The 15,843-nt window shown below is 35.7% G+C and overlaps 1 protein-coding gene across 1 annotated transcript in view; it reads right to left on the reverse strand.

The window, feature by feature from the left end:
• GOPC (golgi-associated PDZ and coiled-coil motif containing) overlaps positions 1-5,670 on the reverse strand; it is a gene marked incomplete at its 5' end in the record, with an annotated part of 10,053 nt that extends 4,383 nt beyond the window's left edge. The window contains 3 exons of the mRNA XM_008944167.1: positions 262-441; positions 2,946-2,969; positions 5,506-5,670. Coding sequence (XP_008942415.1) covers positions 262-441; positions 2,946-2,969; positions 5,506-5,670 — 369 coding nt within the window. The remainder of the gene's footprint in view (positions 1-261; positions 442-2,945; positions 2,970-5,505) is intronic.
• Between the last annotated feature and the right edge of the window lie 10,173 nt (positions 5,671-15,843).

The raw sequence follows: 15,843 nt of genomic DNA on the forward strand, positions 1-15,843 counted from the left end.
AGAGTAAAACAACATGCTATGTTACAAGTGAAATATCCACGCGTTGTACAACTCTTACACTTCATTTGGCTGCAGCACAGTCATGCAGCAAATACTGCAACTGCGAGAGCAGTGGGGATTTTTGTTTCTTCCCTCTGTCCAATTAACTGGAAATGTGGGACTTCTCCTACTTAGCCTTAACTTTGGACCTGCCCCTGGGGATGCAAAGGAAGAAAAAAACAACAAAACACATCTCAGGCTAAGGGACATGGATTGACTCACATACCTTCCAGCTAGTTCCTTATCTAAATACTTGGCTGCCAATCTTGCTCCATAAACCTCAGCCTGAAGCACAGCTATGTGTCTACGAAGTGCTTCATTTTCCTTCCTCAGCAACTTCACCTCAGCTTCCAGCTGAGCTTCTTTCACTTTTTCTTTCTTGTTAGCTTCAAGTTCTCTCTCCTTTACAAAAAAACAAATCAATAAAAAAAAGTTGAAAAGCTTTTATCAAAGTTAGTAACAAATGAGCACTTATGGTTCCTGCACACACGATCTGAAATTACTCTTCAGCATACAAGACGTGCAGGCATGAAAAAAAAAAAAAGGCAAAAAAAAAAAAAAAAGGCAAGCAGGGACTCTGGCACTGCAGCTGTTGGATTGCATATTCCCCTCTGGAGACAGGGGACCTTCCATTCAACTTTGCTCCTGGCATGGTTTTTTTTCCAGCTTAAAACTCCTTAGCACAAAATCTTTATACTAGTTCAAAGCCCACAAATGAAAACTAGCAACAGTGCTTCTCTCTGTCACACAAAGGTGGCAAAATTTAAGTAACCTGGATATCACCTTCACTTTTTTCTGTGTTCAAAAGGAGTTTCATATAAAGAGAGAGAAGACTATTTTTAAAATAAAAGAGTAACTACAAAACTACTAAATATTTCAGTTTGACAATATTCTTTAACTATTTTAACATGATCTTTAATATGATGGCAAGGAAATGTTCTGTAAGTCTGTATGTCCTTAAAATTACAATTACTTCCATACAACCAACCAAGAAATGTCCAGTCCAAATTAGAGTCTGAAGATCACAAAAATAAAGCCACAGATTTTACACATGAAGATACCCACCCTGACTACCTTAGAAGAGAAATTAGTGAAAAATGGCTTTGTTAAAAAAAAACAAAACAAACAAAAACAAAACCACTAAGCAAGCAAGCTATCTTCCCTTGGGTTTTGTTTTGTTTGGTTCCCATCCTTCCCTCCCCCAAAAAAAGGAATTATGGAAATATAAACTCCTTCCACGGTGCTCCATCCCAAATGTACAGGAAACAAATAGTCATTACCTTTTCTAATACCCAGAGCACTTAAGGGTTATGAATGGAATTAGTAAACTGAGATTGCTCTTCTACCAAATCTACTTTAAGAGCATATTTGATTACTTATATTTCTAATATGCCTTTTACAAAGTCAGCAAAAAAACCCACACAGGCTGTATTAATGATTCCTTTCAAAAATAACTGTCAACTGAAACAGTAACAAAAATTACGTTCACCATAATGCATTTTTTAAAGCCATTTAGCCTACCTAAAAAGTCTGTTGTTTTTAAAACTAAATATTTGTAATGTCTTTGCCAATAGTTTGTTAGAAGGTACCAATCCTGTTCTCTATTCAGAAAAAAAGCTTTAGAGATGCAGGAGTTCTTTGACGTTTCTGAAATAACTTGGGGGAAGAATTCCAGCCTCCTGCAGAAAAGTGGATTGCTGAAGTGATCAAAGATATTTGATTACATAAGCAATTTTCATGTAACATGGTTTACTCTACTAATATGAAGTAGCCAGCTTAAAAACATTCAATACTGAAATTTCCCGCTGATTTTCTCTGAATTTGGTTTGTCATTTAAATTAAACAGATAGTCAAATCTTACATTTCTAAGTGGAATCACTTTCATTCATGCATTTTAAATGTTATACCTAAAATACGAGAAACAATGGAATCCCATAGAATTATTTTCGTCCTATGTTCTCCATTGCTATGATTATTGTTCTGTGACTGAGGTGGAAAATTACACCCAGTAACTATTCTTCTCTGGATTGCATCAAACTGATCACCACAGAAATTAAAAAAAAAATCAAAGTGTTTGCAATACAAAAATCTCTTAATACATACTGAAAGAACACATCTTGTTTTGAACAAGTGTCAAAAGACATGACAGAAGTCTCAAAAATATTTTAAAAAAAGAAAATTGCACAATAGCTTCATTCTTTCTAATGTTCATAGTATTGCATAGATTCTGCAAAAGAGAAAAAAAGTATATTCTCTGTTGGCAATACAAAAAACCAACCCTAAACCAAAAACGCAACGGCAATGTTGAAGATCAAAGCTTACCGTTACCAGCTAGTGGAGAAGCTGTTTAGAAACCTTTCAAGTCTCTCACCATGAAAGACCAAAAGATAACAGTTAACTTTGTTTCACTTTTTCTTCTATCATTGTGTTTACATGCTTTGGGCTGTTACACAAGCCACTAAATTGTATTAAATGATGCCCTAAAGAGAACTAAGAAAAGGGAAAACAAGAAAAAGATGATGGGATTTTTTTTTTTAATACAACACATAGAATACTTAATATTACATTGATAGATGTGTACAGTGTTTATGAAATTGTGTAACTCCTTAATATTTTTTGAGATACTGCCAGAACTATCTTTCAGAATGTCAAGTTGACAGACATCACTCCAAATTATCTGTGACAATAACACAAAAAACACATACAGATAGGAAAGAGGGAAAAAAAATTGGAAAAGAAAAACTACAAGGCAAAGAAAATCTTTACACAGCACCTTGCCAGCTGACAGGACAAAGGAAAAAGCCAGACCTGTTTTGCCAGTTTCTGAGGCTGACATAATTAGAAGTTGTTGCACAGAACAAAAGTACCACTTAAACACAAAAAAAAAAGGCAATCCACATACTCACCATTTCATCCACAGAAAGGACACACTTAAGACAGAAGAAGAGAGTTCCATAATTAGAGAAACAGGCAATAGGAACTTCAAGAAAATGCAACACAAATTACTTACTCCAAAAGAAATTTACCAGCAGACTGTTTATTTTATTAGGAGACATAAAGAGCAAGCACATTGTTACAATTGTACTTAGCAGCAATTATGGTATTTTGCAATGAAAACTACTGAAAATCTTTAAAAAACTTTTAACCTTGTAGTATTGAAAACAATACTTTCTCCTAAAATACCAAAAATCTTCATAAAGAATAGCAAGGTAATGTGAAATGCATGAAAGCAGTTTTGAAAGTATCATAGAAAATACATTCTGTAACATAACATCTGTTATACAGACAATAGTTTTTCTTTTCAGAAAGAATTACGAAATATTTATTAAAAACGGGGCATAAAGGACAAGGAGAAGTAGAAAAAAAGATCTGCCAACTGCAAAACTTAAGAAAAAAATTAACTAGGCTCCACTCTTACAGCTCAACAACATCCTATTCTTACAAAGAAAGAGTTACTGTGCTTGGACTAAGCAGAAACCCCACACTTAAAAAGGGATTCAGCCCAAACTACATGATGTTATCAATTGCTTAGTAATCGGAAGTATCTTAAAATGTCTTAGTTCACCATTATGTACAATTTTACAGTTTGTCAAGTATATATGTATGGTAAGAGTCTACACAGAAGAGTGGCTCTTGTTAAAGAAAGAAAGCAGGAAGTTAAATAGCACAGAACTTTATTTCCCCATCACATATTCTGTTGACACAGTCCTCCTTTGCCCTCCGAGGCTTTCTGACTGCCAGAAGGTCAGCATGACAATTTTTATTTACCTAAAACTCAGACTTCCCATTTTATTGTCATTCAAGCAGCCTCATTTTTGCTTGTTCAAGTTTTCCAGACCTTTGTAGCCTTCTGTATCTAGAGCAGTTTAAAGCTGAGCTTCTCTCCATTAAAACTATGAAATCCCTAAAGGCAAAGTAAAGCGAACTAAAAGGATTAGCACTGATGTTTATAAAAAAGGAAGCAGCTAAATGGAATTAAGGAGAGAATATCAGTCTAGGCTGTTAATAAAATTCCATTTCCACACAGATAAAATCTGAAACAATGCAAGTAAAAAGTACTTATTGCCACCTGTGGAAAAAAAAAAACTGCTATCAACAGCATGTAGATTTAATTTATCTTTATAAATTGTTTATAACAAGCAGGAACAAAAGATTTAAAAGTATTACTCTCTGTGTCACTCAGAAGTTAAGCCTCACTAATAAAACGTAGGGATCAAAATCACTCACAATGATATGTGAGCTTAAAAAAATATTTGCTACATGTAAACCTGTAGCCTAACACTTACAAAATGCTAGTGATATTTAACTAAAACTTATTTGCAGAGCCATAAAAATTATTAACAGCTCGAAAGGAATTTCATCTTGTTTAAGCTGTAATTCAATACAGAATAAATTATGTGGAGAAAATGTTACTTGTATACTGAGTATGCAAGTATATAGACCTAGGAATATAGCTCTAATTCAGTTACAGCTTTTGGACCTGAAAGAGGAAGAATTTAGGTTACTCCTGTTATTTAGCAACTAGCCTACATAGCCTTTAAGCCTTATAGCCTATTCCTGTGTTCTACTATGCATTAATTAACAGGATAAAATAACAGAGGATAATAACCTAACGTTCCACATATGTCAGGACTAGGTATTTCCAACCAGTCTGCAAAGCAATTTTAAAAACAGCCAGAGCACTAGATTTTGATTTATGCCAACAGTTAGAAGCCAAACTCCATACAACATTACTTCATTTTTTTAAATTTAGAAAGTCTTAGTCTTAGAGCCTGAATCTGTGCCGTGTCTAGTAACAAGACAGACTCCACACTGGTTATCAATGCCAACTAATTGCACAGATTAATTATTGTTAACTTTTGGTGGCTTTGTAAATGTCTTAAGTTTCTAAAAACTTTATCATACAAAATTATCAGTGGTTTATTGAGTTCTTTTATGACAGTCTGCTGCATGTAGCAGTGGGCAGCACCACAGATGCATCCATAGCATTCTTAAAGAGAAAGAACAGAGGGGGGACTGACACCACCTACCCTCTCTCTGCATGGCAAAATAATCCCATTCTTACTCTTATCAGAGCGTAACTAGAATAAAAAAAACAGACTTACTTCAGGCTTTTTTAAGATAAATGAAGATTTTGTTGTATTTGTACATTGGGAGCTATTATCTTTTGCAAATTCTGTCTCCAAGGCAAGCTTTATAAATCACCAAAATACTTTCTTATCTTGCTTTTTAAAAATCACTAAAAAGCGGTTTATGCAAAAAAAACTTATTAAATTCGTCTCCATTATTCTCATGTTATTTATGTTATGATTGCTAACAACCAACAGTAAATGTCATTTAAACAGAAAAATTTAACTATAAGTTTTTTAATGCAAATATTTGTCACCAGCTTATTTGCACCTTCTGAAGAACTTCAGCCAGGAGAGGAAAAAGTGTAATAGCCATGATTCAAGCCAACATACTCACCAGTTTTGCTTTAATAGCCCCAGAATCAACATTCTGACCAGTTTTGGCATGCAGCTGAAGCTGAACAGCATGGAGCTGCAAGAGCTGATCGTGCACTTCCTTCTCCAGTACTGCCTTCTCCGCCTGCGTCTCTGTCAGTTCAGACTTCAGATCAACTAACTGTGCCTGTGAAGACATAATTCATCACAGTAATTAGAGCAATGGCTAAATGGGGTCATTAGAGCTGTGATACACAGATACACCATTTGTTGGTACATACATGCTACACACACTGTACTACAGCCAAGAGTACGTGCTGTCACAAGTTTCTCTGTATCTCAACATAAGCACTGGAACATTTTCAGGTTTCTCTCCCCAGCTGCCACAAAATCCATTTATCCACAGACCCAGAATCAAATAAGCACACTGCCAAAGGTAACTACAGCTGAGTTTTATCTTATGCAGACAATGGCATGTGATGCTGATGTACACTCCAAAACAGGGCAATGCCATTAAATCTGTGTAGTACTTCCAACCATAGCAATGTAAATACACTTTAAAACTTGAAAATTATTGAATCTTATTTTTTTAAAAAAATCAAAGTGATAATTATTCATTCAATGATGAAATCAAATAGCCCAATTTACAACTGGTCTATTATCAACAGCTTAACCGCAAGAGTAAAGTGGGCAAGTCAGAAGCCATGAATTAATATGCCTCTAAAATGTCTATTTAGAAAACCACGAAAAGTCTTTAAGAAGTGGTTTTGAAACATTTTAAAGACAGTTCACATGTAGTGCTCATATCTGGAAAAACAAGTTATAACATGTTTACCATCCTTAGGTTCAAATCACATAAGAAACTACATTTACATAAGCTTTAAACCTACTATTTGTCTGAAAAAATACAGAAGATGATTTCAAGAAAATTCCCACAGTATATGTTTGCTTCCAAAAATTTGAAACTAAAGAGAATAAAGAGAGAAATCTAAGACATTAATAACGAAGGCACAGTTTGATCCAGTCACAATTTCACATAATGTATAATATTACTTCGACTTTAAAAATGACCACTAATGTCTTCCTCCTTTCAAACAGGTACTAACAGCTAACATATTGACTTTTATGGCTTTTTATATATACACACACACACATATACTCATCCATTCTAATTCAAAATTCCTGCAGAAGCAGGAAGTGGTAGACCAGACACATTACACCAGTTTAATACTGTCCAGCCTCACCTAGTAGAGAATGGCATACAAGGAACACGATTTATTGATTACAAAAAAGTTCTTTCCCTGTACAAATTACAAAGCAGTGAGAATAATGGTTACTAGTTTTGGAACATGAATGATGCTCCAAAGGGATCACAAAGAGACTGTTAAAGTCACAATCAAAAAAAAAAAAAAAAGTACTCCGTGTACAACCTGGGATTTACATTTATATCCTGTTGAGAGCAAAATGAGAAATGGTATGAGCGCACATTATGGAGGTAATCTGTCTACACATTATGAAAAGTCATAAATCTATCCCCAGGAACAGATGCAGATCAAAGAGTCACACGAAAAAGCAAACACAGTAGCCTGGTTTCAGATCTTGTGATCTACGTCTATGAAAACTGACAAATCTTGACATTGTTTCACAGAAATTCTGCCTTTCTCAGCTTGGCCAGCTCAGTTAATGCTCCTTTATATTACTCTTACTAGCACTATCTTTTTATCCACATTCTCTCACTTTGTTATAAAGGAATTATATAGAAAGACCACTGGAAATTCAACAGCTCTACGTTCAATTTTGGAAGCTACTCTGTAAAAACCAGAGACAGGGCAGAGTCAGTGGAGGAAGTGGCAAGTACAGACAAGACCTACCAGTGAGGCCATTCCTCCCAAGAGCACCTTTCACTGCATGAGGCAGGGGTTCTACAGAAAATGTCAGTGCCAGAATATACAAGTATAATGTTCCAATTTGCACAAGCACAAGAAGGATAAATTAATGTTGCCCTAGCAACTCTACCAATCCTTTAACTGGTAGCTTTTTGGATGTACTCTCCAACAAGACTGCCGAAGGAAAGATGTCACGTATTATGAAGGTCACCTGCAATTGTTCTAGAATCTGTGGAGAAGCCAGGTGGGGCAGAAGTTACAACACACCCGCCCACAGGAAACCATTGAGCTTTACGGTTAGGAGAGCTCAGGAAAAGCCCCTAAACAATAAGCAGAGAACAGAAACTTCCATTGAGGAATAATAAGGGGCAGAGGTTGGAGAGAAGGCAGGACAGTTACTTTCACGGTATCCTTTAACAGCAACTTGCTGATTCAGCCAAAAGAGAAACTCTTCCATACTTAGGGCAGTATGCAACTCCGCAGGCTAGCAATTATCACACATTAGGAAGTACCACACTGCAAGGGAACACCTTAGTTTCTCTCTGCCAACTCACTTGTGAGGCTGTGCCCATGGCAACAAAGAGCAGCTGGACTGGATTGCAGCTCATGGAAGTAAGATCATGAAAGGCTGCATCCAGCCCTGCTGCACAGATGGGGAGAGAACTGGGGAACGAAGCAGACAGGGTACAAGAGACACACAATTTGCACAGCTCTCTTTTTCCTTTTATTCTGACATCTGCTCACAAGGTCAATGCCTTTTGAGAGATGCCCGCTGAAGTCTTGGATACTTTTCTCAGACCAAAATCCGTAACTGGACTTTGGTGTCAACAGCAATAGGAAGTGGCCAGTCTGAGCCTCACAATGGAAGCCAAAGCTTATGGAGGGTAAAAACAAACAAACACCAAAAACAAAACCCACCAAACACCACACACAGCAAAAAACCACACATGAACAGAAAATAACCAAATTTCTTCTTTATTAAAGGAAGTCAGGCCGTTTGTTTCAATGTTGCACTTTCCCCATCTCTCCTGTCTAGCGGCAACAGTCTCTAATTTTTCCTGAAGTTTTCTGAGAAATCTTTCAGTGTGGTACTAAAAATTCCAATTCCAAGAAGTTATGTAAATAACAAACTATTGAAAAGACTAAGAAAAAAAAGAACATAATTACTGACATAATAATTTATTTTTCTAAAATACCTCATTCAAGTATGTTCTCCAATCTATCAATAATTACTAGACACATTACTGTTAACTCCTATGTATTAACTGTCCCAATTACAATCCATACACTGTTAACTACACAAGACATGCTCATTGGTTCTGAGAAAACAAAAAAACAAACAAACAAACCAAAAACAAATAAACTTTGATATTGATTGGACCTGTCTGGCTTAAAGGGAGGAAAGGTAACCCCATAAGTCTGTTTTTTTCTTTTCTTCTTAAAAGTACCAGTAAACACAAGCAATTTCAGAAAGAGCTACTGTTTCAGATTATCATTCCACTGGTCTAGAATCAAGCTACATCCAAGTCTAAACAAAAGTCTGCAATTTGAGTGAATTGGAGATATTGGTCAGATTAATCAAAGAGTAAAACTCAGTATTTATCTGCTGAACAATCTAACACGGAAATAATACCAGAAGAATAGTTTTGAAAGGCTAACTAAATATTTACTCCATTTGGCAGCATATTTTGCTATTTACCAGGTATTTCATATTTCACAGAGATCTTACACCTATGAAAATTATAACAAAATTTCAATTAAAACAACAAGAATTTATGAAGTATTATTTTTTCCCCATAAAAGAAAATAAATCACGGCATTAAGCAACAGACACACACTTATTCTGCAGAGTAGTCAAAAACTAAAAAACAAACAAACAGAAAACCACCACAGACACACACACAAAAAAAAAAAACAAACAAAAAAACCACACCTTGAGACAAAACAATGCAGACAAAACATCCTTCTGCTTTTAACCAGATTTCATGTTCAAGCAGTGAGGAGTTATGAAAAGTTGTGTTTGATATAAATGATCTTATAGTAAATACACCTTTTAAGCTTCCAATATAATCAATTTCAGCTTAAATGCTGGGATTGATTGCACCAACAGTCATACAGTTCTTGAAGCCTTAACCCCTGTTTTTCATTAGAAGAAAGAAGAGTTTGAACCTCAGAAACAATACAAACATAATTGAGGTCTCTTTTGATTATTTTATAACATATCATATCATTATTTCCTATGTTGGTCTAAACACTCATAAAAACCTGGTTATTCATCCACCCGTACATTTTTCATACAAAAGGGATTGTTAGAATAACTACACAAAAATAATTTATTTCTATAAGATCTCAGAGCCATAATCAAAGACCTGATGTTAAGTTTGTACATAATGAAGAATAAAAATGTGGACACTGCCCTGAACAACTTACAGTGCAGATACATGAGGGAAATGATGAATAAAAGTAACAGGAATAAAAGTAACATGAAAAGAAGTACAAATACAGAGGTATTTGTGCACAGAACTGCACAACAGAAGTAGACAGCTGGCATGCTAAAACCACAAGTTACCATTTCTCATGGCCATCACTGCTTGAATGAAGCATTACAGGATGGCAATATTGCAATCTCTGAGCTTTAACACATCACAAGGAGCACACACGCTGAGAAAACTTCAGAAAGTGGGGTGACTAAAACACCATGTTGACTGGACACAGTCTTCCTCTCACTACTGAAAGGGAAAGCAGTTGCAGAGGGGTGGAAGGAAAACAGAGATGGCACCACCAGATAAAATAATGACCGTGTTTTCAGCTTTGGGAAAAGCTTTTTTGTTTTCTGAGTTCTCATTCCAATAATTTCTGTAGTACAGAGAGATTTGTTTGAGCTAGATTATATGAAAAAGTATCTAAGACTTATCCATTGCCCTATCACGAGGAGTCGAAGTAGAGCTGAGCTGAACTGGAAGGCTAGGCCAATAGGCCTGAATAACCCTAGGAAAAGGTAGCAGCATTATTCACCATATCAAATAAAAATGAGAGGAAGACCTGAATTCCCTCAACATCAAAGTGTAGTGAATGCTTTTTTGAGCATACTTTTTGATATATATAAGCATAATGATATATTTGGTATACACAAGCATAACAGACATACTTGAAAACACCCAGATTTTTCAGCCAAGGAAAGCTAGATACATACAAAAATATCCAGTGTATTATCGGCCTCCACTGATTGAAACTCCTAAGCCAAACACTCATCAAATGCCTTTAAAGTAACAAATATTCTTTAATCTTTAAGTTTCCTTTCATTTTAGGTTTTTAAGGTCAATCTAATTCATTCTCATACCAAGCCTTTAAATTCAAAAAGGTCTGAAAACTGTCTTTTTAAAAAGAAAGATTAATTTTACCCATCATATCATCTCCAGTTGGCAGCAGCAAGGACTTCAAGAAATATAATAACACAGGCAGACTAGCAATGAAAAAAAAAAAAAAAAAAAACAAAACACAAAACGTGGTACCATTTAATAATTTGTATCTAATTTCCTTAACAAGGAAGTCTAGGGCAATCATTTTACCTGTATGTGTACCCTTCTCCCTATTTCACCTGCCCTCCCTGCTGATTTGAATCCATTTTCAACATTCAAACAGATCCATGAAAGGGGTAAAGATGTGTATGATTAAAGTACCTAAAATATTTAAGTTTTGTGCAAAACAGCTGCTAGTAGGACAGAGTGATGCACAGAGCACAATTCCCTCACAGAGGGAATCAGACCCTGACTAGTTTGTCTAATCCACCCAGAAACAAGAGCAAAGAGTGTGGTGTCTAAGCAGCCAGACAGACAAAAGGCAAGGATGCCGTGGCGTGGAAACTCACAGATCATGGGAGAGAACTGGGGTGCCTGGACTGGATAATCAAAATTGAAAATTGGTGCCTGGACTTGAGAAAGCGCTGGGCATTTGCATTAGGACAAACCATTCCCCACAAATCGGTAGGAAGTGAAATTTCACAAGCGCCACTGAAACTGTTACCAATAAAACATGTCTGGTACACATATTTTTAACAGTTAATTTTACAAGAGAGGTCCCTATGAATCTTGTCATGGGGTCAAATCAAAATTCATAAACAAAGTATATGAGGTGTTTTTACTTCTTCAGCAGCATGTAATTTATGCTAGACTCCACAGTTTGCTGACGTGTTTCTGTAGATAAATACTCACTCCTGATGAGGACTATTAACCTTCTGACTTCAGGGCCAAAGGATCCAGAATCATGAAAGACAACAGACCACGCTACAAGGCTGCAATTACTCTGTGGCTCTCACCCCAGTACATGCACAAAGAAGCAATCCACAGATCAAGATACAACCCTAGTGTATTTGCTCAACATTACATTTTGGGAGCATTTTTTTAAAGGCAGGAATGTCGCTTAAAGGCAAAAGTAGGTTAAAAAAAACTAATTATGCTTGACAAACAATGAAACCATTATTGCTAAGTGTTCCCATAACTGCAGGATAGAAAGCAATTTTTCAGGATGTGACAGCTGCAGCTCCTCCAGCCTGAGGCCTGAACACAGAGACAGCAGACATACGAGTGGTGCTGGTTCAACAGCAGAAGAGCCGCCGTACACAGCTACGAACCACACAGCTCATATACTAGTAAGTTTTCATGGGGACCCCTAACTTTGGTATCAGCCCCTAGATGCGAAGTATCCAAAACTCTTTTAAGTATTATCTTGGTCTAGCTTCTGGAAAAAAGGATTGTCTCCATTATGTTATCAGTGTAACTTCACCACTTTGATTACAGCTCCCCAAAAGATGAGCACACTCTACCTTTCCTTGGTCTCGACTATTTGATTCTTCCTGCCTATTAAGCAGCATTTGCTGAAATTTCTCACACAACCCTATTAAATTCAATGGACTGGTTTGAATGAGAAACCATGAAATTGATCAGAGCCTTGCTAATGTCACTGTGCTCCTTGCAGAACTAAACAATGTGACAGTACTGTACAAAATATGAGTTTCTGAATAATTTATATGCTTGGGGATAATAATTTCTGTTGATAAACACCCCCTCCCTGATTTCAATACAACCAAAGAATGCTTACCACTTGTCAGTGATGAAAATCATTAGCCTGTTTCAATCTATTTTAAAGGACTATACTTACAAATATTTCAATGACATTAAAAGCCCTTATTTCATTATTATTGTGACCTCAAAAAGGACATACGTGACAAGTTTTTAGTTAAAACTTTAAATTTAACAAAATGGTCTTTATCAAGCAGCTAGTAAGAACAGGGACAATGAAATTCATGACTATAGACTCCCTAAACAAACACTACAGTAGTGTAGCTATGTAGGTAGTTTTGGTAAAATGCAGTGTGTGAAACTGGATGTGCAAATGAAACGTAAATTAATTTAGTCCACCTTTAATATGCCCCATATAAAATACAAAGTACACAGGACACCTAAAACTTAATTTCTCTATTTCTCAGATTCCATTCTAGTCCTGTCAAAATGTTCAGAAGACTGGTCAGCAAATTAAAAGGGTGCAAAATGACATTCATAATTTTTTATGTTTGTAATACTCATCTCTGCTGAAGACCATTAAATCATTTGCACACTTTCCTTCCATTGTAAAAGGTAACATAATAATAATACACATAAAGCATCTTAAAATTTTTTTCACCTACAAAAAATGGATACATCAACTAACATTTATATGCCAGTATCTGACCTTTTTCATCTCTGTCTTTACAACCATGACAACCTGTTACTGCAGTAACCTATTACTCTTTTCACTTTGCTTTCTGTACTGTTTCTTGCCACTGTTTTACTTGTGTTTGACTACCATTCTCCTTGCACCTACTTACAGAAGCACAAATTACCTTTTTTTTCTTTTAAACCACTGTACGCTTTGGTGCCACTGTCAAATTTTTGTTTGCCTCACAAACACTTTTTCAGGTTGCCCATGCTTCTAGTTGTCTGTTAAGATGACACAAATTTGATTTTAGAAGTCATATTGTTACCTGGGGTTCAAAAAGTACTGCTAAACAACAGATCCGGACTACAATTCTGCAGTGTGCTCCATAAGATGGACTTGCACGTTCTGTGAGAAGTCACCAGACAAATAAAGCCACCTACATTTCAGGGGTTTTTTCTTTCTTTTAATAGGGATCCTCAAATTACCAACATAATGCTACCTATGCTTTAGCTGACACAGTAACAAGTTACTTATAGAACAATTCATCTCACAGGAACATGTTCCTCTAAACCTGCTGATTCCAAGTTCATCAAGGACATAAAGGTACATAAGTTATTAAATGCTTAGACACCTGCTTTAAGGTTTTCCTTAATTTTTAAAGGACACAGGGTATGCTCTATCAGAAATTCCTTTCTAGTTTGTTCACTTAAAATTACAGAATCAGTTTGGCAGTTTAAGTGCCAGAGTTAAAGTGAAGCTCAGTTTTCACTGGCACATTGACCTACTTTTTACTTCTGTAAAACTGCACGGTACAGAAGTTTTGTTTTTTGAAATGGACATTTGGATAATGTCACAGTCAGCATCATCCAATTTTTTCACATCAAGTGATAGTCAAACACGAAAACTAAACCCTATGGACTTCCTCTCAATTAAAAATCTACTGAAATCTCACACACTGACAGCCAGCTTGCATCTGCTGATATATAATGCTTTCCAAGAGACAGAGCATCACAAAAATTCTCCTTTAAAATGGCTGTCATGGTTTTGTTGGGTTTTTTTTTTTTTTTTTTTTTATTTCTAACCGCCCGAGGCCCTTACAGCCCCTTATCAAGATAAACTTCTTCATTTATTCACACTGAAGTGAAGCTGATCTCAGAAGAGACAGTGGCTTCTATCATCTAACACTTTTTTTTCCTCTTTGATAAGCTACTTAATTCAGCTCTGTCCTACTGTGGCCAGTAGGACAAATGTCAAAACAAATCCTCCCCTTTTAATTAGTTTAATTTAGGACTGCAAATGTTATTAGCACAGTAGTGTGTTTGTAACCTTTCACCCCCCCTAAACACAAGTAAATTTATCTCCATACATCTACTGTGCATCTGCATACCTTCAGGTTCCTTCCTTACCTCTGGATTGGCAACATAACTTCCTCTTTGGAAACTACCTCCTCCTGGAATACTTCTTTCACTATTCAGAAACATCCCTCAAGCAACACATCTCTCTAGCAGTAGGCAGACACCAACGATGTCAAAACACTTTCTGAATTGAAGCCCTACAGCAGGAGCCTCCATCCACCAAATCAACTAAGCTGTGCCCAATAAGAACAATTCTATCAATCAAAGAATGCATACTGAGGTGATAAATTTGATAAACTGAAATCTGAACTGCATTTCTTTATTCTCGTCTGTAATATTACAACAAGGCCTGATAATTCTGGTCAAGGAAATGGGACCCATAAACAACAAAATGATAGTCATAATTTCTTATTATTACTTTGATTTTCCTTTAGGAAATAATACCACTCATTCAGTAAGACAACAGGATGAAAATGCAGCTGCAAGAGTACAGTCTTACTTTTTAACAGTCACAGACACATTCAAAGTACTATTTATTTGAATCCAAATAAAAGTATGTTTCTGAAGATGGATTTAACTTACTGGCTTGAATAAGTGTTAGTACCTAAGTAAGCTATGACTAATGACACTTCTATGATTGTGATGAAAGCTTTGCCTTAAAATATACTCTAAAGTTACAATTTTGAGTTAAGAAATTACCACAACTCTAAAAGTGGTAATATGAAATTACACGAAATAGAGTAGCTTGCATTATTTAAAAAAAAAAAAAAAAAAAAAAAGTAAATCCACTGATCACATACTAAACTCTGGTATTAATGTTAGTGATTTCTTCCAAAATATGTAAATGTATCCTTCATCTTGGACACTGAGGCTTTTGACTAGACATTTGTGCATGTAAAAAGACAAGACCGTCTCAAAAGAGCAGCTCCATCTTTTGGAAATTTTAAATGGCAGTTTTTGAGTTTATGGCTCTAATAATCATGAGGTCTTAAAATTAACAACCTTCAGGATAGTACTATAGCCTTATAAAGGTCTATTTGAAAGATAAAACCTCCTTTGTATGTCTGTAGACCTAACACTAGTATCAGTAATAAAAATACTTCACAAGATATAAGACTTTTTATTCACTTCTACAGGATACCCTCTGGATTCTCAGTATTATTTTTATCAAATTACTTCAGGCACTTAGATAACCACAATAATGATGTTTTTACTAACTGTGCTCCTTCGCTCTTCAACTCATTGGAGATGGAGGCATTGATCTTCAGTTATTTAGGTGCTCTTGATCAACTTAATTAGATGACAAAATACCTTTCTGGATCTGAGTTTCATAATTTCCTTTCAAAATACTTAAGCTTGAAACAACTTTCCAATGAAATACTTACCAAGTATGGACTCATTCTCTTAAAATACCTGAAAATTCAT

This window comes from Merops nubicus, unplaced genomic scaffold, assembly GCF_000691845.1.
Source record: "Merops nubicus isolate BGI_N331 unplaced genomic scaffold, ASM69184v1 scaffold47047, whole genome shotgun sequence".
NCBI lineage: Eukaryota > Metazoa > Chordata > Aves > Coraciiformes > Meropidae > Merops > Merops nubicus.